This window comes from Panthera pardus, unplaced genomic scaffold (genome assembly GCF_024362965.1).
Source record: "Panthera pardus isolate Hobbes unplaced genomic scaffold, ASM2436296v1 HiC_scaffold_8, whole genome shotgun sequence".
NCBI lineage: Eukaryota > Metazoa > Chordata > Mammalia > Carnivora > Felidae > Panthera > Panthera pardus.
In genome coordinates this window covers 65,895,136-65,919,362 of record NW_026527013.1, presented here as the reverse complement: position 1 = coordinate 65,919,362, position 24,227 = coordinate 65,895,136, and the positions used below count along the sequence as shown (strand labels likewise).

The 24,227-nt window shown below is 49.9% G+C and overlaps 1 protein-coding gene across 10 annotated transcripts in view; it reads left to right on the top strand.

The window, feature by feature from the left end:
• The window catches only part of COBL (cordon-bleu WH2 repeat protein), a 271,166-nt gene that overhangs the window by 84,708 nt on the left and 162,231 nt on the right, over positions 1 to 24,227 (top strand). For all 10 annotated transcript variants that reach the window (XM_053897728.1, XM_053897725.1, XM_053897731.1 and 7 more), the window contains exon 2: positions 18,097 to 18,297. In XM_053897728.1, the coding sequence (XP_053753703.1) occupies positions 18,097 to 18,297 (201 nt within the window). The remainder of the gene's footprint in view (positions 1 to 18,096; positions 18,298 to 24,227) is intronic.

The following is a 24,227-nucleotide window of genomic DNA, read 5'->3' as shown; positions in this document are numbered from 1 at the left end:
CATGGAAGCATTTAATCCCACGTTAACCGCTTCAAATGAACATTGAAAGTGCTCTGTGATCGACTCGTGGGGAAACTGAGGCTTGCATGTTACTGTGACCTGCCCAAGTAGTCATTTGCTGGAGCTCACACAGCTTGGAGGTATCTTTGTTAGATCTGAACTTGCATCTGTCTTTTATTTATTTTTTATTATTTTTTTAATGTTTATTTATTTTTGAGGGAGACAGAGTGTGAGCAGGGGAGGGGCAGAGAGGGAGACACAGAATCAGAAGCAGGTTCCAGGCTCTGAGCTGTCAGCACAGAGCCCTACGCAGGGCTTGAACCCACAAACATTGAGATTGTGACCTAAACCGAAGTCAGATGCTCAACCGACTGAGCCCCCCCAGGCGCCCCTGGACTTGTGTCTTTCTGACTGCAGAACATTTCCCTGGGGCTGGTGGATGCTTTGTGGCTACAAAACTGTTCGGGGCAGACTTGCCCTGAACTGCAGCATTTTTCTGGGGAAAGCCATTTCCCCCTGTTTTACTGGACCAGTGTTGTGTTACGGTCTTTCTGTTGCCCTTCTCCTTCAAGCTGCAGCTTGGAGACGGCCTCTTAATTTGAGAGCTTCGTAAATATATATATTTAGCCTGTGTTACTTCTCTGCACCTTCTGTTCAGTGTTCCTTTTGGGTTAAGGTTTGTTTTCAAAGGCAGAGACGGCAGGGTAAGTGTCTGGGGGACCTTCCTCATTTGATTAGAAGGAACTGTTGTCTTCGAGGCAACATTGCCCTGATCCTGGGAGGTGCCTGACTCTGAGGAGAGTATCGCGGAGGTTCAAACCCAGGGTGTCTGATCGCCCATGGTGGTTCGTGAAGCTCGTGTGTGCGTGAAGGTGGCATCCTGCCCGGAGAGAGGACCTCTAGGCCACATCGGATCCTTAGAGGAGTCCCTGGGCCTCCAGGCATCGAGAGCCCTGGGGGCTGACCCGGGGGCTGTCGCAGCCCTGGACATGAGCCCTGGACTGGTCTTCCCTTTCCCCTCGACGCCACCTTTTCTCTGTTCCCTGGGTGTTGAACACAGTGCCTGTGATTCGTGGCATCTAGGAAGAATCTAGAACCCCGATCTACTTAGAAGCGAGGCTTGTCCAGACCCCACATCACAGCAGAGGGCGTGTGCCCAGGACTGTGCCCGAAACTTCACCAAAGGGTGCTTCCTGACCTCCCCTCTCTCATCGATGGCCGATTGCCGCTGCCCCCGCAGGCCGCCCGAGACCCCTGCGGGTTTTCTTTCAGGAGGTGATGGAGGGGCAGTGGCGCTGATGTCAGGCCCCGAGGAGCGTCATGCACTCAGAAAGAGCTGCGCTGGCCTTCCAGTCTTTCCAGTCACCCCAAGTGTAAGTTGGGGAGAATAAACCTGTCCCGGGAGGCTGCCGTGAGTTGTGAACATACACAAAATGCCTGGCACGGGCTGGCTCGTAAGTGCTCAGAAACTGAGAGCCGAAAACCAGGTGAACGTTGTCCTTAGAGCCGCGAGAGCTGGTCACTGGCCATCGGGTGGCTGGGGGCTCCCTAACCAGCTCGGGGTGCCTTCAGCATGGCCTGCCGTCCTCTGGGTGTCTGGACATTCACCTTGTCTTAGTTTTTGACAAACTCGGCCAGTGACACGGCAGCTGAATCCCAGCGGAGAGAACTCGCTCGCTCATACAGCGGGTGGTTGCTGAGTGTTTGCTGGTGGTCAGTGGGAAAGTCTTGACCCCGTTGCCTTAGAGAGTGAGTCCAGGGTCACGGCTGGTCTTAAAACAGCCCAGCAAAGACCTGCAAGTGCAGGTTTGGAGAAGCACCAGAGAAGAAACCAGCCAAGACCCTGCTAGAGAACAATGGGGCCTCGTTAGGAGTTGGGGGGGTGGCCTTTCTAGGAGTGGACCGAGGAGAGGGAACAGCATTCCCAGCAGAGGGAACAGCACGAACAAGTCCTCAACAAGGGAGAGCTTGCTTATTCCCGGTTTGGAGGAGGGGTTGCAGCTGGGACATGGTGGGCAGCAGGGCTGAGGCTGGCAGGAAGTGGAAGGGGGAAGGCTCGGGGGCCTTTGAGGCCGTGCCCAGGTGCTGTACTTTATCACAAGTACAAAGCAAAGTGCTGAAGGGACTTGATGGAGAACGATGGCATGAACGCAGAATCTCAACAGGAAGCAAGGGTGAGGGGCAGGACGGAGCCTGTGGAAATCAGGCAGAGATGAAGGCATTTTTTCTGACAGGGGCCTCCTGCTTCCAATGGGGCTTCCATCTAAGTCACTCCAGAACCTTCTAGAATACCCCTTTCCCTCCCCGTCCCTTGCTCCTGGCCTGGGTGGAGAGGGAAGATGTAACCCCCACTCTGTCCACTGTTGGCTCATTATTGGGATGGTTGTGAAGACGACTTTGCAACCCCGCTTGCCTCCACGGGATTTCCCCCCCACCCTCCTCATTTCTAACAACCAAGTTAGTTTAATCCTAATTTTGGCTCTTGGGGTCAGATGTCTTGGTTCCACTTTCTCCTGGACTTCTATTTTCCTGGAAGGACAAATGGAAGGATGTTATTGGCGCCCGCAGGAGGCCCTTCATTCACCTGGCCTCCAGGTACCAAGCACTTGATATGTCTAAACTTCCATTGCATTTCTTTAGAAAATTGTACCTGTGTCTTGTGAAAGGGAAACTCTAGACCCTAGATAAGACACGTTCACAGAAGAAACCCGGTTGCTCTGAAATCCAAATCTCAAGGTGTGGTTTCCGAGTGGGCAGGGTGGATGGGAGTTGCAGGGGAAGGGACCGACGCTGGAGGGGCAGAGCCAGGGGCATGACGTGGCCAACCGGCCACACAGGCACTGGATGTTAGCGCCTGTCTGAGCAGGACAGGAGAGCGGGGAGAGAGAGCCCTGCTTCTCTCCGTAAGATGGGTGCAAGAGGGGGTCTGCCTCCTCGGTCTGGTCAGAGCTGAGCATCCACCACTCGCGTGGGTGCATCCTGAAAGGCTCTGGAGTGTTCTTAGAGTCTTGGCTGTTGCTCTGACCGTGCCCCAAGGAGCACACAGCTGTCTTCTTTTTGAAGGTATAAGTCTCTTCTGGAAGATAGACATGACCCTCCCAGTCTGAGGCCCGACGGGCCTCCAGGACATGATTCAGGAGGCAGAGAAGAGGTCCTGGCCGGGCAGGCACTGCCCACCTCTTCCTTAGAAGGTGCCAGGCCCAGAAGTGCCTTCTCTTGAGGCACACAGTCGGCTTGGGAGACTGAATGTGACCGCGCACGGCTGGCCATCAGTGGGGTGATGGCTCTCCTGCCCGGCTCCCTCCTGTTCTGCCCGTCCAGCTGGAGATGCTCTAAAATAGCTTTGGATGTGCAGCGGCAAATACCTGATGAACCTCTGACTCCAGTCTGACTGCCCATCTCAGAATTGATAGCATTTTGTTGTCACAGTGCTATTGACGTATTCCCTATGCTGTCCTTTCCATCCCTGTGACTTATTTCCTTTGTAACTGGAGGTCTGTTCCACTTAATGTCCTCCACCTGTTTTGCCCATCCCCCCATCCTCCTCCCCTCTGGCAAACCACCAGTCTGTTCTCTGTATGTGATCAGTCTGTGTCTGTTTTTCTTTGTTCATTTCTTTTGCTTTTTAAGATTGCACATATAGATGAAATCATATGAAATCTGTCTTTGACCTGTTGCCCTTAGCCTCATACCTTCTAAATCCATCCATGTTGTTGCAGATGGCAAAATCTTACTCTTTTTTATGGCTGAGTAATATTCCATAGTGTGTGTGTGTGTGTGTGTGTGTGTGTGTGTGTGTAACCTCTTCTTTATCCATGTATCTGTCGGTGGATACTTGGGTTGCTTCCATAACTCAGCTATTATAAACAATGCTGCAATAAACAGAGGGGTACATATGTCTTTTTGAATTAGTGTTTTCCTTTTCTTTGGGTAAATACTCAGCAGTGGAATTATTAGACTGCATGGTAGTTCTATTTTTAATCTTGGGAGGACCCTCCACACTGTTTCCCAGAGCGGCTGCACCAGTCTGCATTCCCACCAACAGTGCACGAGGGTTCTTTTTTCTCCACATCCTCGCCAACACCTGTTGTTTCTTGTGTTGTGGATTTTAGCCATTCTGACAGGTGTGAGGTGATAGCTCATTGTGGTTTTGATTGGTATTTCCCTGCTGTTGAGTGATGTTGAACATCTTTTCATGTGTCTGTTGGCCCTCTGTGTGTGTCTTCCTTGGAAAAGAGTGTGTTCGGGTCCTCTGCCTAATTTTTAATGGGATTGTTTGTTTTATTGGCAATGGGTTGCATAAATTCTGTATGTATTTTGGATACGAACTGCTTTTTGGGTATATCATTTGCAGATATCTCCTCCAATTCTGCAGATTGCCTCTTGTTTTGTTGGTGGCCTCCTTTGCTGTACAAAAGCTTTTTATTTTGATGTGGTCCCAATAGTTTATTTTTGCTTTTCTTTGCATTGCCTGAGGAGACCTATCCAGAAAAATATTCCTAAGGCTGATGTCCAAGAAGATTGCTGCTTGTGTTTTCTTTTAGCAATTTTATGGTTTCAGGTCTCGCGTTTAGATCTTTGATCCATTTTGAGTTCCTTTTTGTATAAGGTGTAGGAAAGTGGTCCTGTGACTCCCCCCAAACAATGATTATGACCTCTTTTACTAAATTACATGAATTGCAGCTTTCTTATATACCTATAAACATGAAGCTAGGTAAGTAGGCTCCTTTTACAACTATAAAATGAAACGGATTTCACAAATTACATAAAACAAAGCACAAAAGTCACAAAAAGGTGTTATTTGTTACAGAAGGTGGTAGTCGCTAGTGTTTATCATGAACTTGAGTCCTAGCTACTCTCTATGCTCATAAGCATTGTTACACTGGATCATCCTAACGGTCTTATGAGGTCGTTCCTGTTTCCCAGATAGGGAAACTGAGGCACAGGGCTCTGTCAGTTGCTGGGATCACACAGGTAGCGAGCAGCAGAGCCAGGCTTCCATCCGAGGCTGCCGGCCACATGGCCATGTGACCCTCGCTCTGAATCACAACCCTCCACTCCCTTTCTGTGGTGGTGAAACTCGACTGAGGCCTCCAGCATTCAATTTGCAAGTGAGGAGTGATATCTTTGTAGCTCACGTTCTTACTGTGCACATTAGTCTCTTGACTTTAAGATGATGACCGTCATTTACATCCACGCCATCTGGAATGCATTTTCTGCTTTTTAACGCACACAACAAGATCCCATTAATTTGATGGATCTGTTTGATAATGAAGGCAAACACAATACTGAAAAGTAGTTAAGTGAAATATTCCCCGTTGCCTGTTTAACACCATGCATGGCTAATTTAGCATTTATTTATTTTTGAGAGACAGAGAGAGACAGCACCAACAGGGGAGGGGGAGAGAGAGAGGGAGACACAGAATCCGAAGCAGGCTCCAGGCTCCACGCTGTCAGCACAGAGCCCAACGTGGGACTCGAACCCACGAACTGTGAGATCATGACCTCAGCTGAAGTCGGACGTTCAACCAGCTGAGCCACCCAGGCACCCCTGTGCATGGCTAATTTAAAAGGGCAGGACCTTCTTGTCACGTTCTCAGGCAACAGAGAACAAGTGTGGCCAGTTCTGAAGCAATGCAGGGCCTTGACGTCCCTTCATGGCACAGGGTATATCACTCCATCTCTGTTGCGCATCGGTCCCAACCCCACCCAACACTGGTAGGGAACAGTGTGGCTGTGAGCAAGTGCAAATGACCCCATGTGGCCTGTCCCTGATTTAAATAAAAATATTGAAATGATTGCACATGTTAAAAAAAAATCTTTTACCTTTTAGGCTGCCAACTAATCCATTTGTACATCTTTAGGGATTGGTAAAGTCTGGTTTAAAGAAAAATGTGTTCCGGGCACCTGGGTGGCTCAGTCGGTTAAACATCCTACTCTTGGTGTTGGCTCAGGTCACGATCTCATGGTTCGTGAGTTCCAGCCCTGCGTCGGGCTCTGCACTGACAGTGGGGAGCCTGCTTGGGATTCTCTCTCTCTGCCCCTGTCCCACTCGTGCTCCCTCCCTCTCTCTCAAAATAAACAACTTTAGAAAAAGATATATAAAAAGTGTGTTTCAGAGAGGGTTTTTTTCACAGATTTCTATAATTAAAATTATATAATTTTAATATAAATTAAATTAATAAAAATAAATAAAATTTAATATAAATTTAAACTTATAAAAATTTATTTTTATAAATGATATAGAATATTTTTATAAATAATATATAAATATTTATATGTATAGCTTTATATTTGTATAAATATATAAATAAAAATTTATTTTATGTGAAATAAATTTAATATAAACATAAATAAAAAATAAATTTAATATAAATTAAAAATTCTATAATTCTTTTTGAAACCGGTTTTAAAAAAATAAACAGGCCCACTCACATTTTAACTTCACGGAATTTCCACGCCACTGAGGCACATCTTTTTGCTATAAATGAACTTAGCCCTGTACTAAGTCTGTTTCAGATTGCCCCGTGGGTCAGCTACCCTCTTCGGGCACAGGAGAGACTGTCGAGACAGGGGATCCGTTCTGAGCACCTGCTCCTTCCTTACCAGGTCCTGAGCCAGTCGTGTGACACCTGTTACCTTGTTCAGTCCTCAAGGAAACCCAAGCTCACAAAGCCCGTGACTCGTTCAGGCCTCGCAGCCAGAGAGCCTGGCGTGTTTGCGGGTCCCCCCCTGTGCCCACACCTCGTGAGTGTTTAGCGCCTTCCGTGGGCACATCCATGCATGTGCAGCTACCACTTCCCAGCCTGCGGTGTGCACAAGTGGGCAGGTCTGAACCAAGCACCGTCAGAGTCATGAAGTTCGGTGGTTTCTGCTAGAACGCGGGGCAGAGCACTCTGGAGACGCTTAACTGGGTCTGTCTCATCCTAACAGCATACTGACCGGAGTCCCAGCCGAGTGGGTGGGGAGGCTACGGGGAAAGCACAGGTCCCCATCCTGCCTGCTGGCACGCATCCGCTCCGTTTGGAGCCCGCGTCCTCGTCTCTGCCAGCTTGGCCCACCAAGACCTCCGGGCAAAATGGAAATGCAGTGTCGACCCCAAGAATCCACTTGAGGCTGCCAGGTGGGCACGGGCTACAGCTGCCCGAGTGCCTCTCTTCCTGGGCTGGCACCTGCCTGGACACCTCACCTTCTGGAGGGTTCCATCAGGAGGGCTGGCACTCTCGGCCAGGCTGCTGTCTCTCTAGCTTCTGACACCAAACCCGTGATGTCTTTGCCCCGTCAGAGCACACACTGTTCTAGAACACATTCTCGTTTCCTTTCCTCTAGTCCTGCTCACGTAGAGCTTTCTGCCCGATCCTTTGTTGTTGCTTCTGCAACCGTGCGTCTCTCCTTTGGATCTCAAGGCAGTCAGCTGCCTTGAGTTGCCCTGGCTCGTGAACGTGCCTTCCAGAGCTGTTAGTATGAGCGTGTGCATGTGTGTGTGTGTGCACGCGCATGCTCCCTGAGAGCAGGCACTGTTTGTTCAGTGCAGTTCCTAGGAAATGAACAAGGCCTTCCGTGGTCCAGTCCACGCTTAGGTCCTTGCCCTCCTTCACGGCACCCTTCCTGTAATTTGTATGACATCCCAAGTCCTTCCCTGCACATCCCCAGTCCTTCCCTGCCTCCGTGCCGTCTGAATGACCGTCCTTGCTGGGAACAGCCTCGTGCCCACCCCGTCCTTGCCACCTCTGCCCGACTTTTCATATCACAGCTCACAAGTCACTTCCTGGACTCAGCCTACGTGGAGTGGCACTGCCTGTGTTCGTTCTCTCTGTATTTACCTGTGCTATCGCCTGTTTAATATCGGTCTGCTCTTGGAGACCATGAGCTCGTGGAGGGCCATGTAGAACTGTTACCAGGCTTGCTGGTTCTAGGACTGGAGCAGACTGACCTGTTTGCTTGGGAGATGATGGTCTTAGAGACACATGGCTCCTGCTTGCGGGACAGTTCCATAAGTGTGCAGAATAATGTTCCATGGCATCACTATCAAACTCCTCTGTTATTTCTGATCCCCTTTCTTTCTTTTTTAAGTTTATTTTATTTATGTTGAGAGAGAGAGTGCAAAAGCTGGGGAGAGGCAGAGAGAAGGAAAGAGAGAATCCCAGGCGGCTCCATGCCACCAGCCCAGAGCCCGATGCGTGACTCGAACTCATGAACCGTCAGATCATGACCTGAGCTGAAACCAAGAGTCAGACGCTCCACTGGCTGCACCACCCACATGCCCCAGGAATCAGCCAGAGTGTGACAGATGTGGAGTCAGATTCGGGAGGTCTGGGGCGAGGCCGGGACGGATGAGTCACGGCCTGGGACTCTCCCGAAGGCTCCACCCGCCTGCAGACTTCTCCCTCCAGTCGGGAAGAGGCGAGGCTTGTCCAGCCTCTGGCAGGGGGGACCAGGGTGACACTGGCATCCAGGTGACCCTGAGAACCAAGGAAGCTGGGTTCTAACGTTCAGAATCTTTTACGAGGAGGCAAACTTCCTGCTTTGGAAGAATCCTGGGCAGAGAATGGCACCCCCCTTTGGCCCATGGCGCAAACAGACCCATTTAGCCTGCGGGAGGCCAGTAACGGTGTGCCGGACTCGTCTCTGAAATTCCCTTTAGGCAGATACCTTTCAGCCTGCTTCCCACCTGGGCCCCCGGCCTGGTCACGGGCACAAGTCGCACAGGCGTGCCGGGGTGAGCCGGCATCAGCATGACCACCGGCCTCAGTGTCCACCGGTCTGAGACACTGGGAAAGTGCTTGAGGCCTAGAAGAAACAGCCGGCAGAGGTGCCCTTTGGACTCTGCTCCGGGGAATCGGAGTGGGGAGCGGTGGGGGTTTTCCCCTTTCAGTCCGCAGGCCCTGCCCGGCCGGGGCTCCTCCAGGCTGGCTGCGTGCCTGTGCAGTTAGGGTTTAACTCAGCTGCCTGGACTCCCGCCCTGGAATTTGCACTCGCTGGGCCCCGGCTGTGCCAGACGGGCAGCCCGCGGCGTCCTGCAGGGCCTGACTTTCAGGGAGCAGATCTCCTTGCTCCGGGATGGGCGTGTGCTAAAACCGAGGGGCGTTCCGATCGATGATCTTCGTTGGAAATGCCAGAGGTGTTTTTAGATGTATTATTTCATTTTATGGTTTCTGCTGGGGCGCACCCAGACTTTCACCTGGAGGGAGGGGAGGGAGGGGGGCTGTTTGTTCAGTGACTCATTCCCTGAGGCTCGTGGGAGCCGCCCCGCCTCCCCGTGGCTGTGGCGGCTTCCTTGTGCCAGCCGGGTCACCTGCCCTCCTAACTGCCCACGTGCTCCCTGGTGCTGAGTAGCCCAGACTGCACGGCACCTGCACGGACCTTCCAGAAAGGAGCAATGGCTTTTGAGGGCGAGTGAAGATGTTCGGGTCCGTGCGAATGGCAGCGGCCCTTCCCAGCTAGATGGTGCCGTGATCGTGGGTCAGGTGGAGACAGTGCACACTTTCAGGGGAGTTTGGGGTGGGGGTGGGGGGGGCTCTGTCCACCTGGGCAGCTTCTGCTGTCAGACTGGCATGCACTTACGTCCTCAAAAAAAAAAAAAGACCAGCCCAGCCCCAGGTATCGTGGGTGCTCCCTGGGTGGAGGAGGGTTCAAGGGGAGGCAACAGAGACCTTGTCACCAGCCACTCGTGCACAGTGAAGCCTAATCCAACAGCCTGCCCACCCTCTAGCCCTGCTCTTCAAGGGATCCCTTTCCTGGGGTGGGGGGAGTCCAGCCTTACCCACCCCCTCTACTTAAGCAACCCCCAGCCTCCCTCTTCCTTCGTCAGGTTCAGCATCTGCCTTCTCGTCCTGCCAGCGTGCTGGCCAAAGAAACCCCATCAAGTGTTGGGGAGCTACAGGTGGGAGCTGAAGGGTCCCCAGGAAGGAGCCCGATGAGGGGCGCACGAGAGCCCCAACAGGAAGACTGACTGACGCGTCGGAACTGATAAAATTACCAGACCGAACAGCGAATCTCCTTAGGGTGAAATCACTGAGGTTGCATTGTGATAAAACACACACACCGTGAAATGGACTACGCCAACCGCTTTTAAGGGTGTGGTGGGTGGCGTTTAAGCACCGTCACGTCATGGCGCAGCCAGTCTCCCGAACTGCTCTTCTTGCAAAACTGAGACTCTGCTCACCGGAAACTCCCCATCCAGCCCCCAGCCCCTGGCATCCTGCCTTCTGTTGTCTGTCTCTCTGAGCCTGACGCACCGTAGGAACCTCGAGTTTGGGCAACTCCTGCTGTATTTGTGTTCCTGTCACCGGCTTTATTCACTCAGTTATCCACGTTGTAGTGTGCTTCAGAATTCGTTTCCTTCTTAAGGCTGGATAATATTCCAGAATGTGTGTTTACCACTTTTTATTAATTCATCCGGTCATGGATGCTTCGATTGCTTCCACCTTTGGGGGACTGTGAATAATGCTGCTGGGAACCTGGGTGTGTCTTTTCAAGTCTCTGCTTTTTTGGGTACATGCAGGTATCCGTTGTTTTACTGTGCTTTACTCTGTCGGGCTTCACAGATACCACATCCTTTATAAATCTTAGGTTCGTGGCAACCCGGAAACAAGAGAGTCTGTTGGCGGCATTTTTCCAACAGCGTTTGCTGACTTCAGGTCTCTGTGTCACATTGTGGTAATTCTCGCAATATTTCAGATTTTCTCATTACAGTAGAACCTTGGGTTGCTAGTCACTTGTCCTGCGAGTGTTCCACAAGACGAGTAAACGTTTCTGATAAATTTTAACTTCATAAACGAGCCATGTCTTACAGTACGAGTCGAACGTGATGCCAAACGTCACATGATCACAACTGAGCCAATGGTTCTTGAAATTTGCTTTTACAAGTGCTTTGGATGACAAGCATGTTTCCAGAACGAATTATGCTTGCAAACCAAGGTTTTAGTGTATATTTGTTAGGTTGACCTTGGATCAGTAACATCAGGTCGATGTCCCTCTTGTCATTGTTCTGGGGTGTAACAAACCACACCCAGGTGAGAAAAGATGGTGAACTTAATGGATGAATGTCATGTGTGTTCGTCAGCTCCATAGACCACCATTCCGGCCTTTCTCCCTCTCCTCAGACCTCCCTATTCCCTAAGACACAACAATGTTGAAATGAGGCCAGTTGATAGCCCTACAATGGCTTCTACATGCTGAAGCAACAGGAAGAGCCACATGCCTCTCAATTTTCATCAGAAGCTAAAATGATTAGGCTGAGTGAAGAAGGAGTGTCAAAGTCTGAGACAGGTGAAAAACTAGCCCTCTTGAACAAACAGCCAAGTTGTGATTGCAAAAGAACAATGCTTGAAGGAAATGAAAAGTGCTACTCCAGTGAACCACATGAATGACAAGAAAGCAAAACAGCCTTATTGCTGATCTGGAAGAACTTTTGAAGGTCTGGATAGAAGATCAAACCAGCCTCAACACTCCCTTAAGCCAAAGCCCAATCCAGAGCTAGGCCCTAACTCTCTTCAGTTCTCTGAAGGCTGAGAGGCAAGGAAGCTGCAGAAGAGAAGTCTGAAGCTAACAGAGGTTGGTTCATGAGGTGTAAGGAAAGAAGTAGAGTCTGTAACATAGAAGTACAAGGGGAGGCACAGCAGCCTGTCATCCAGAAGGTCTGGTGAAGATCATTAATGAAGGGGACTCCACTAGACGGATTGTCAGTGTAGACGAAACAGCCTTCTATTGGAAGTAGATGCCATCCAGGACTTCACAGCTAGAGAGAAGTCAGTGCCTGCCTTCAAAGGACAGCCTGACCCTCTGGAAAGGGGCTATTACAGCTGGTAACTTGAAGTCAAAGCCAATACTCCTTGATCGTTCTGAAAATCCTATGGCCCTTAAGAACTGTGCTAAATGTACTCTGCCTGTGCTCCTTAGATGGAACAAGAAAGCCCGGATGGTGGCACTTGTGTTTATAACATGGTTTGCTGGATATTTTAACCCCGCTATTGAGACCTACTGCCAAAAAGAAAGATGCCTTTCAAAATATTACTGCTTATGGATAATACATCTGGTCACCCACAAGCTCTGATGAAGATGGAAATGAGATCAATCTTGTTTTCATGCCTGCTAACACAACATCCATTTTACCTACCATGGATCAAGCAGCAAGTTCAGATTTTTAAGTCTTCTTACTTAAGAAATATATTTCATAAGGCTATAGCTGCCACAGATAGTGATTCCTCTGATGCATCTGGGCAAAGCCAACTGATAACCTTCTGGAGAAGATTCACTATTCTAGGTGCCATTAGGAACATGTGTGATTCATGGAAAGAGGCCAGAATATCAACATGAACAGGAGTGTGGAAGAAGTTGATTCCAACCCCCTGGATGACTTTGAGGGGTTCCAGACTTCAGGGGAGGAAGCCAGTGCAGATGTGGCAGAAACAGTAAGAGAACTGGAAACAGAAGAGGAGCCCGAAGATGGGACTGAATTCTTGCATCTCATGATACAACATGAGAACATAGAAGAGCAAAGAAAGTGGTTTCTTGAGATGGAATCCACTGCTGGTGAAGATGCTGTGAAGACTGTCAGAATGACAACACAGGATTTAGAACATTCCAGAAACATAGCTGATAGAAAAGCGGCAGCATTTGAGACAGTGGATATCAATTTGGAAAGAAGCTACCTGTGGGTAAAAAGCTATCAAATAGCATCACATGCTACAGAGGAATTGTTCGTGAAAACAAGAGTCAACTGATGTAGCAAAGTTCATTGTCTTATGTTAAAAAATGATCACAGCCACCCCACCCTTTAGCAGCCACCACTCCACCCTCATCATTGAGCAGCCGTCAATGTCAAGGCAGGACCCTCCACCAGCAAAAAAGATGATGCCTGAAAGCTCAGATGGTGGTTAGCATTTTTTAGCTTATAATAACATATTTTTAAAGTAAGGCATGCACTTTTAGGCAGAATGCTGTTTGCACACATAGAGACCACAGTGTAGTGTAAACGTAACTTTTATATGCACTGGGAAGCCAGGCAGTTCACTTGACTGGCTTTATTGTGATGTTTGCTCTGTTGTGGTGCTCTGGAACCAAACCCACACCAAGGTATTCCCGGACCCAGAGAGGAATTATGGTGGTTCTGTTTTTAACTTTTTGAGGACTTTCATACTGTTTTCCAAAGTGGCTGCACCAGGTTGCATTCCCACTAACAGTGCACGAGGGTTCCTCTTTGTCTACATTTTTGCTGATGTTGACTATTTTCTTTCCTTTTTTTTTGGATAGTGGCCATCCTAGGATAGGATAGGATAGGATAGGATAGGATAGGATAGAATAGAATAGAATAGAATAGAATAGAATAGAATAGAATAGAATAGAATAGAAATCTGGGGCACCTGGTTGGCTCAGTCAGTTAAGTGTCCAACTCTTGATTTCAGCTTAGGTAATAATCTCATGGTTCGTGGGTTTGAGTCCCACATTGGGCTCTGCAGTCCTGCTTGGAATTCTCTCTTGCTCTCTCTCTGCCCCTGCCCTGCTTGCTCTCTCTCTCTTTCTCAAAATAAATGAATAAACTTAAAAAAATAATAATACAGTACAATAGTGGTAGTTTGGGGTTCGTATTTTTCCATGATTTAGTATACTAGACCTGGATGTGTCCTACGGCCCAGCCGCCAGTGTCCCTCCCGGTGTCCCCAACAGAACTGAGGTCCAGAGAGAAGAGATCCAGGCGCAGTGGCTCAGATCCTGATGGACACACAGGATGACGTCTGAGACTGAGACCCACTGGCCAGCAGAGACTAGGAGGAGGCGAGGGTCAGGCCGAGTCGTGACCACAGTGCCTCTGCACACCTGCCCTGCCGCCACCCTCCCCACTGCAGGTGCTCAGGAACCCACTGGAGGGCTTCTTGGAGGCCGGGACTGCGGCTCTTTGTGGTTCTGAGCAAGGACCGCCGTAGCTTTCGGAGAGTGGGTGTCCTCAGTCTACGTGGGGGCTCCTCTCCCCTGCCTGCACTTGCCTTCACTTGGAAATGTCACTGTCATCTCAGACCCAGGTCATAGAAAGCCATCTGGTCATCACCTCCCAGAGCTTGTTCTCTGATAACCTGCTTTGAGCCCTTGTACGAGAGTCAGAGGCCGGGAACCGCAGACACCGTGAAGTCCCCCTCCTCTCGAGGGCCCCTCCCCTCCGTCTTCCTCCTGCGGTCGCTCTGTCCATGCACCCTCCCCACGAGGTACCTCACCCCTCATTCAGTATGTCCCCAGAACTGAGATGTTTCTGCTTGCTGGTCTGGCCATCTCCATCGGGGCTCCCCCCACGCAGCTCCCCGCAGCTGTTCCCATACTTGTTCTTGAAGATCATCAAGGATCTCCACCGGCTACGGATTAGTTAGCTCCTTGGCTCACTTCCCAACCAGACCCTATTTCCTGCAGCCGCTGAGCCTCTCTCTGGACAAAACAGATTCCCTCCCCTTTCTCAGTGACCTTGACAAAGATAATCCCCAACTATTTGCGGGACACTGGTATTTGGAACCACCTGAACACTCTTCCCCAACCAGCAAAACGAAAGCAGCAAATCTCCGTTCCCATAGACGACGAGGATCCAATGAGATAAAGCGGGTTTGGGAAAACCACAGCACTCTGGTGGCCCGTCGGGCAGTGTACTCAACCCGCGATGCTGTTTTCATGTCTCCTCCTATGATGTGCATTACAGGTTTATTTTTCTTCCCCTCCGCCTACCAGGGACATTTCCCCTCCCTTCCTCCCCTTCTCTCCCGTCTCCAAATTCTGGCCTTTCTCTGGACCAGCCGCTCAAGCTTTCTCCGTAGGTGGATGCCCAGTATTACAGTCTTGACAGATTTCCTCAATATCATCCCTGCCTCAAGATCTTCCAAGTGTGCTCTGTCCCTTGTAGGCTGAAACTCTAATATAGTTTTCACCCTTGTCAACATCGTCATCATCAATATCATCAATAAGTGTTTGTAAATACCTAAAGATATGAGGACCCTGTTGAGACTCTAAACAGCCCCAGTAAAGCATCTGCAGTCTTCCAGAGACATGAAATGATGAGGCAGCAAGATTGCTACCTGGGCAGATGAATGGCAATGAGGGCGGCTGTATGTGTGCAGGGCCTAAGGCTGGCATCGAGCGGCTTTCTCGGCCTGAGGTCTGTGCGCTCACGGACACACACAGCTTCTGAAGTGGGCCGTGACTCCATCTACCCATCAGGCATCGTGTCTGGTGTGGAAATTTCTCGTGTGCGCTCCTCAAAATGTGCGGATATTATTCTGTGAAATCAAAACACGAAGTCACAACTTTATCGGCACATAGCGTCATAATCTGTCAGTTGCCTTCGTCAAGTGATACGGAAATTGCAACTAGAGCCACGTGCCATTTTGACGTTCAGGAGCCTCTGTTCGAAAGAAACGTTGCCGTCTGGAGCGCCTGGGTGACTCTCAGTGGGTTAATAAGCGCCTGACTCTTGGTTTCCACTCGGGTCATGATCTCACAGTTCCTGGGTTCAAGCCCCATGTCAGGCTCCGTGCTGATGGTGCAGAGCCTGTTTGGGGTTCTCTCTCTCCCCATCCCTCTTTCTCTCTCTCTCTCTGCCCCTGCTTGCTCTCTGTCTCTCTCAAAATAAATAAACTTACTTAAAAAAAAATGTCATCCATTAACATAACCCCGGCTCTTAGGTAATTCAGATTTGATTGGCCCATGGTGGGGACTTGGGCCCTTGGAAAACTTCCCAAGTGCTTCTTCAGCATAGCCAGGAGGAGTCCCCTGGTCTCAGCCTGTGTCCTTAAGCCCAGAGCCCACAGAGGCGTCTCAGATGTGGTTTTTCGCTGTGTCTTCAAGAGATCAAAGCATACGGAACAGGGTGTATGGTGAGGCACAGACAGGGGGCACGCTTGTGGGTTTTCCAGGGGCAGGGAACATGAGACCCGTTGCCAGCCAAGTGGGGGAAGGGGAAGGGAGTTTCGGGATCGAGGGTCCGGGGAGAGCCCTGCCTTCCCAGTGGCACCGGTAGCTACGGCCCTGCAGGGGACAGGTATGTGATGGCCTGGAGTCTGGCATTGAGTCCCGGAGCCCAAATGGAAGCACACTGACGGTGTTTGCTGTGAAGCAGTTCAGAGCCTTTTTGGATCTATTATTATTTTCTCAGAAAGAGCCAGACATCCATTTTGTTAGTGTGAAATGTTCCAGGTTTTTCACTGTTGGCTGAGGTCTGTGTGTGTGCCCAGGCAGACGCGTGCACACATGTAACACCGAGCTGGACAAAAAGCATCCCGGGGTGTCCTTGCAGCCTGCGGGGTTGCAGCTCTTGCACGGGGGTGTGATCGGGGTGCGGAGAAAGGGGTGAGAAAATGCACGCCTCGCAGTGGGTGCTGGGTTCCCGGCAGGTGGAGGGAACCCCAGGAGGCAGCAAGATGGCCTGGTAGAGGCTAGGTGGTCAGGGACATGGCCTTTATACCGAGGTCAGTGATGAGAGCTGGGGCGGCTGCTTGGGGAGATTCTTTTTTGTTAATTCTTTTTTAATGGCTCTTTATTTTTAAGAGAGACAGACATAGAGCGTGAGCAGGGGAGGGGCAGAGAGAGAGGGAGACACAGAATTGGAAACACGCTCCAGGCTCCGAGCTGCCAGCACAGAGCCCAACACAGGGCTTGAACCCACAAACCATGAGATCATGACCTGGGCCAAGATCAAGAAGTGGGTGCTTAACCCACAGAGCCCCCCAGGTGCCCCAGATGTAAGGTTTTTAACGAGAAAAAAGGAAATAAATTCGTGTCTACGTTTCACAATAGAGGGTAAGCCTTGAATGTCACTCTTAATCCTTGTGTTAACCAGTGACATGAATGGCAGTAGTTTGTGGCCTTTTCTGAATCCCATTTGCTATTTTCTCCCCAATTTTAAGCGGCCTCTTTTGTTTTACAAGCAATACACAAAATTGGGAAATGCATAGCAGTGAAAAGAGCCAAACCCTATGCTACCCGTCACCCATTCTTCGGTGGGTGCCTCTTTCTGGACTGCTTATGACCCATTGCTACAATGGGTAACTCTTAAAAATGGGATTTTCCATAACTGATAATAATTGTTTTTAAAAAAAAATCCTTATCAAACACTGTGGCATATCAAATTATATACTTTTAAAGTATATTTAACTAGTACCAGCACGGGGGCTCCTGGGTGGCTCAGTCACTTAAGTGAAGTCTTTGACTTTGGCTCAGGTCATGATCTCATAGGTCGTGGGTCTGAGCCCGTGTCCAGCCCTGCACTGACAGAGCAGAGCCTGCTTAAAATTCTCCCTCTCCCCCTCTCTCTGCCCCTCCCTCAATCGTCCTTTCTCTGCATCTCCCTCTCTCTCTGTTCCTCCCCTGCTCACATACTGTCTCTGTCTCTCTCTCTCAAAAATAAATAAAGATTAAAAAATAATAAAAAATAAAAAAGATTGTTCTGAAGGAGACTTTAGACCTGTTACCTGTCAGTGGATTGGCAGGACTTGGGGTGGGGGGGATAAGGTGGGCAGGAGTGGCCCCTGGGGTCAGGATGTCTGCTTTCCATCCCTATTCTGACACCCCGATAACCAGGGGCCTTCAGGGGAGCTACAGATCTCTTAGACCCCCAGTTTTCTCAGCTGCCAAATATCCTGAAGACTGAATGAGGTGACCTGCCCAAGGCTGTTATTAGCGTGGGTCCTGATGCTGGGAAGACGATTACAAAATACCTATAGCCTCTGTAAAGTAAGGTCCTTATGTATAAATAAATGTCTACACAAGCAGGCTTTTCTGAGGACCGAGAAAAACTTGTAAGAATGATTTGTCGGGTGGGGCATCCAGGGGGCTCATCAGGTTAAGCGTCCGACTCTTGAGCTCGGCTCAGGTCGTGATCTCACGGTTGGTGAGTTCGAGCACTGACAGCTCAGAGTTCCCTTGGGACTGTCTCCCTCCCTCTCTCTGCCCGTCTTCTCACTCGCACTCTCTATGTCAGAATAAATAAATACACGTTTAGGGAAAATAAAGCAAAAAAAAAGAATGATTTGTCAGGAAGAAGCATCCTCACGGGTGATTGTATGAACTCCGAAGTCGGGAGCTGCCCCCTCACCCCCTCTTTCTGTGCCACCCCTGCTTCAGGAGGAAGACGAAGGGTCGCGCCCCTCCTCCGCCTGGGAAGCCGGCCACCCCGAACGCGCACGGTGGACAGACACTTCACCAAGACGTGTCGCCCGGCCCTCCACAGAGCCTGCTGCACATGGAGAGCCTGGAGAACAGCTCGGTGGCCGTCACCGTGGTTCTGCCCAGCGGGCTGGAGAAGAAGAGCGTGGTCAGCGGCAGGTAAGGGCCCTGGCGCCTCGGGGCGGAGGGGCGGGGGTCACTGCCATCCAGCCTCGGGTCCAAGGAGAACCGAAGAGTGGATCCTGAGAGACTGTGCTCGCTCCCTTGTCGGGCAGGATCTGGGGCCCCCGGGGTACAAATCTGGGCCTGGGTGACAGTGTGGAATGACCGCATGCCCCCCCGTCCTCCTTCGAGAGCAAGGGCTGTGCAGCTCAGTCCTGGGAGAGGGTAAGCTCAGGGGAGGGGGCCCAGCAGCACCTGGAGTCCGCATCCCGGGCACTGAGGTTATACAGGCTGAGAGGCCCTCCGAGTGACCACTGACGGTCTGGCCCCCGGAAGTATAAATACACGGATCAAATTTCCAAACGCAACTTCCAGAGCAACTTTAAACTGATGGCTAAAACCCAACCCTGGATCTTAAGTTTAAAAAAATTTTTTAACGTTTATTCACCCTGGAGAGACAAAGAGAGACAGAACATGAGTGGGGGAGGGGCAGACACAGAACCGGAAGCAGAGCTGTCAGCACAGAGCCCGACGTGGGTCTCAAACTCACAAACCGCGAGATCATGACCTGAGCCGAAGTCGGACGCTTAACCGACTGAGCCACCCAGGCGCCCCATGGATTTTAAATTTAAGACGAACGGTTTTCAGCCCCGAGATGCCCACCTGAATCCTTTGTGAGATCTGATCCGCCCAGGAATGTGCCTGAGGTCAGGGTTACATGCTCTTCTTCCCACGTCAGCCACAGAAGGCAAAAGGGAGACATTGGCAAAGCTTCCTGCAATCATAGGGTTAAGAATTTCAATACTGATAGAATTTCTGATTTTTTCCCAAAATATATCATTACAGTGATCAATTTTGTGCTACTATCTTTTTAAATGTTTATTTATTTCTGAGACAGAGCGTGAGCGGGGTGGGGCAGAGAGAGAGGGAGACACAGAATCCGAAGCAGGCTCCAGGCTCCGAGCTGTCAGCACAGAGCCTGACATGGGGCTCCAACTCACTGACCGTGAGATCATCAGCTGAGCCAAAGTCAGAAGCTCAACCGACTGAGCCCCCCAGGCGCCCCAATTTTGAGCTACTATTGATGTCACTGATAACTCTATTTTAACAAAGTCACAGGAACACAGACGTTAAATCTCAGTGTTCATACAGTTTTTACAATAGAGTGATACAGTAATCAAGTATAGAAACTTTCAAGCATAAAGATAGATTTGTCTAATTCCGAGGCAGGAGTGAATAGAAATCCTGTTTCTTGGAAAACAAGGAGAACAAGAAGTGATTGAACATATTTCAATCCTTCAGTGCTCAGATATACTTTTTAAAATGGATAGTGTGGAAATCACGTCACTGTGGGTGGCTTTTATTCTTGGCAAAGCATTGAAGACAGCAATGGAACACTTTTTTTTTAAGTTTATTTATTTTGAGAGAGAGAGAGAGAGAGAGAGCGTGTGAGTGAGCAGGTGGGTAAGGGGCGGGGGGGGGGAGAGAGAGAGAGAGAGAGAGGGAGAGAGAGAGAGAGAGAGAGAGAGAGAGAGAGAGAATCCCAAGCAGGCTCCACACTGTCAGTGAAGAGCCCAACGTGGGGCTGGATCCCATGAGTCACGAGATCATGACCTGAACCTAAATCAAGAGTCAGATGCTTAATCAGCTGAGCCACCCAGGCGCACTTGTATTTTAAAATGTCAGTATTTAGGGGGCGCCTGGGTGGCTCAGCCAGTTGCATGTCTGACTTCGGCTCACATCGTGAACTCACGGTTCATGGGTTCAAGCCCCACATCGGACTCTGCGCGGACAGCTCGGAGCCTAGAGCCTGCTCTGGATTCTGTGTCTCCTTCTCTCTCTGCCCCTCCCCTGCTCATGCTCTGCCTCTCTCTGTCTCTAGAAAATAAATAAACGTAAAATTAAAAAAAATTTTTTAATGTCACTATTTAGATTCTCCCTGAAATTTTATGCTTTGCAGCTGTTTATACTGAAAATTCTAGGTGGCAACTCGATGTGCACAGGGCTACGTACACCTTAAAAATTGCTTCGTGAGGTGTGCAAGCAGGGACCGGAAGCAGCTTCAGTGTATGGCTGGGAGCTGTTGAGTCGTGGGACACGGCATCTTCTCCCATGCTAGGTGATGTCAGCCTGTTTCCCAGGGTGGTACCACCCGCCCACACGCCCGGCGTGGCGCTCGCCCCCCAGGGGGAACCCAGCAACCGGGCTTCATGCGACAGGGGCTTCCAGTGACAGGAGTTTCCGGTTTCTTTGTTTTACAGAGCGGTCCGTGTGCTCAGTACATTTCTCCCGCGGAACTTTCGCTTGAGGCACATGCCACATTATTCTAGGTTTACAAAGGAATAGGTGCGTGACGTTCTATCAGCAAACTTATGACGGTTTACTTGCCGTCCTTGTATTCTCAACCCAGTTTTTAGTTACGCTGAAAAATACCATTTTACTGAGGTAGGATTAAGATATAAAAACTGTGAATATTGACTGTGACCTACCCGATGGGCCTGTAGCTAAGTGTACCCCCCGTGAAACCACTGCCACTGTCAATCTGCTTACGTATTTTTTGGGAAAGTGGCCTCTGAGTCCCGTCGCGATACTCTCATATGTGCGAATGCACGCAGAGAGACAGAATGCCTGCCTGACAAGTACAAATATTATTTTGAAAGTCATTTTCTTTCTTTACATATATATTTTTTTAATTTTTTTTAATGTTTATTTATTTTTGAGAGGGAGAGAGAGGGAGAGAGGAGCAGAGAGAGAGAGACATGGAGACAGAACTGGAAGCAGACTCCAGGCTGGGAGCTGTCAGCACAGAGCCGGACACGGGGCTTGAACTCACGAACCGTGAGATCATGACCTGAGCTGCAGTCGGATGCTTAACCAACTGAGCCACCCAGGCGTCCCCATTTTCTTTTTTTGGTTTATTTATTTTTTTATTTATTTTGAGAGAGAGAGAGAGAACACACACACAAGTGCAAGCAGGGGAGGGGCAGAGAGAGGGAGAGAGAGAGTCCCAAGCTCCCACGCAGGCTCCGCACCTTCAACGCAGAGCCCGACGCGGGGCTCCATCTCACAAACCATGAGATCGAGACCTGAGCCGAAACCAGTCATCAGATGCTTAACCGACTGAGCCACCCGGGCGCCCCCAAACACCATTTCCAAACTGAACACGTTCTTCCAATTTTATCCTTAAAAAAATTTCTTTTCCTTACAAAGTAGAAACTACCACTGGGTAGTTTGTAGCCAGGAGAATACGGGCAGCTTTAACGAGGGATATGAAAACACTTTCCTCTTTCCCAACAGTGAAGTATAACCCTTTCTCCCAGGCTTCTTGCGGGATTAAGTGAGTCAGAGCTGCAGCCTGTGGGCTTTCGTAACTGGGTCTTTGGCATTGTGACCCTTGCTGATACAGCAGGTGCTTACTTGGGGAACTGGTTTTATATGTCACACTCTTTAATAATACCCGAGCGGGTTGAAGTCCCAATTCCTGACCCTTGCCTCAAATAGATCTACTAATTACTAATCGATGTGGTTTCTCTCTCCGGTTTTTCTAGAGAACATGTCCCATAGTTCATGGGACAAGCAAGCAGTTTGTAATTTGTAATCAGCCCCTTAAGCATGCTTTCTCCTGTTAGGAAAGATTCTCCTAGAGAGAACATTAGTTTATTGCAGTCTGCTGATGGCGTTCTGTGTATGACTGATGTTTGTTCTTTTTTTTTTTTTTTTTAAGCTTCCTTTGGATTTAGAAACTTAAATGAAAGACTCAGTCTGTTCTTATAGAAATTATGACATAAGAATTCTTGTTCTGGGCCGTTCTTTTTTGTTTTTTTAAGTTTATTTAATTTTGAGAGAGAGAACACACACACACACACATACACACACACACACAGACACACACAACTTGGGAAGGAGCAGAAAGAGAGAGAGAGAATTCCAAGCATGCTCAGTGCAAAGCCTGACACAGGGCTTAGTCTCACGAACCATGAGAACATGATCTGAACCCAAATCAAGAGTCGGACGCTCAACCGACTGAGCCGCCCGGGCGCCCCTGTTCTTTCTGGGCCATTCCTAAGAGAAATGCTGCGGTCTGTGTTTAGGAATGGTGTTACCAGCACGGCATGTGGGTGGTAAACGAGGCCACCAGTTCAGTTCCATCGCTTTAGCTGGGGCACACTTAACGAAAAGACCTTTGAAAAGACCTTAGCCGAAAGAGAGCCTCGTAAGCTGTGCCAGCCTCTAGAATATTGGGGCTGTGTCTTTCGACGTGGGAAATCAGGTCCATGTTGGCACATAAACCCAGGAGGCCCCAGGGCAGGAAAAGGCCGATGTTCCCTCTGCGGAAACACAGGAAATCTCCCTCGGAATTCATTCCTGCGATTCTTCCAGCAGAGGCCGTTGGACCCCCTTTCCCACAGACGCACTTAAAATTGTTCAGGGGTTTTCGGGCCCCAGAGCTTCTGGAACGGCACAGGCTCTCATAGCACGGGCATTGGGTTTCTCGTTCCTTCTGGAGAGAGCATACCTGTTCCAAGGTAAAGGGGAGGGAGGCTGTGAGCCGCCATAAGCTCTGGGGTGCCTTCACCCCTCACCCCCCGATGTGTTGGGGAAGCCTCTCCCGAGGAGCCCGGGGCTCTGGGGGCCAAAGGAAGCTTGTTCTCTGCTGCTCAGCAAGGTGAGGAGGTGAGGTGAGAAAGTCCAGTTCTGGTGCTGGGGAGGCAGCCACAAGAAGGCAGCTCCCTAAATAGCTGGCTAACAAATTGGTTTAGTCGATTGACATTTCTGTTTGGGCAATATCTTCTTTTAGAACACTTTTAATTTTTCTAGAACAGCTGTAGTTCCCTCGAATTGAGAGGAAAGCACAGAGATTTCCCTGCCCCCCCCCGCCCCCCTCCACGCATGATCTCCCCTCTTGTCTACGTCCCCCCAAAGTGGGACGCTCCTTACAGTCAGGAAGCCTGCCGGACACATCCTCCTCCCCCAAAGTCTGTCGTCGATGACCTTGCGGGACCATCTTTCTTTTTTTCTTTTTTAATTTTTTGTAACGTTTATTTATTTACTTTTGAAAGAGAGAGGGAAAGAGGGAGACACAGAATCCGAAACAGGCTCCAGGCTCCGAGCTGCCAGCACAGAGCCTGATGCAGGGCTCGAACCCACAAACCGTGAGATCACGACCTGAGCCAAAGTACGATGCTTCACCGACTGGGCCACCCAGGCATCCCCCTAACACCTAACTTTTCTGGAGCACGAGGAGGAGGACATCCCAGCAAGCAGAAGGAAATAAAACTCACTTGCAAAATGACCTGTTTGTGCAAGAGACAGGGAGATCCAAGGGCCCGGACGTGAGGCAGCCGTGTGGGGCCGAGTCTCCTGAGCGCCCTGGGTCCCCATCAAACAAGATTACGAATGCCTCTGGGGACACAAAGCTCTGTTCCAGTGCCAAGCAAGTCGTGAGGAAACAGGCACATCAGAGCATTCATTTTCCTCAAGTATAGGGAGCACTAGTCTTCTGTTAAAAGCAGCGTGCAGATTTCACATGCACGTTTAACATAAACACTAACATAACTTGAAAGATAACTGGGCTGCAATGCCTGGGGGGGGGGGGGCAATCAGTTAGGGTCAGACTTCGGCTCAGCTTGTGATCTCACAGTTTGTGAGTTCCAGCCCTGCACCAGGCTCTGTTGTCAGCACAGAGCTCGCTTCGCTTCCAATCTTCTCTCTGCCCCTCCCCGGCTCATACTCTCTCTCAAAAATAAATAAGCATTCTAAAAATGTTAAAACATGCAAATTTCACATGCATGTATAAAATAAACACTAACAGGCGCCTGGGTAGCTCAGTCGGTTAAGCGTCCGATTTTGGCTCAGGTCATGATCTCACGGTTCGTGAGTTCGAGCCCCACGTCGGGCTCTGTGCTGACAGCTCGGAGCCCAGAGCC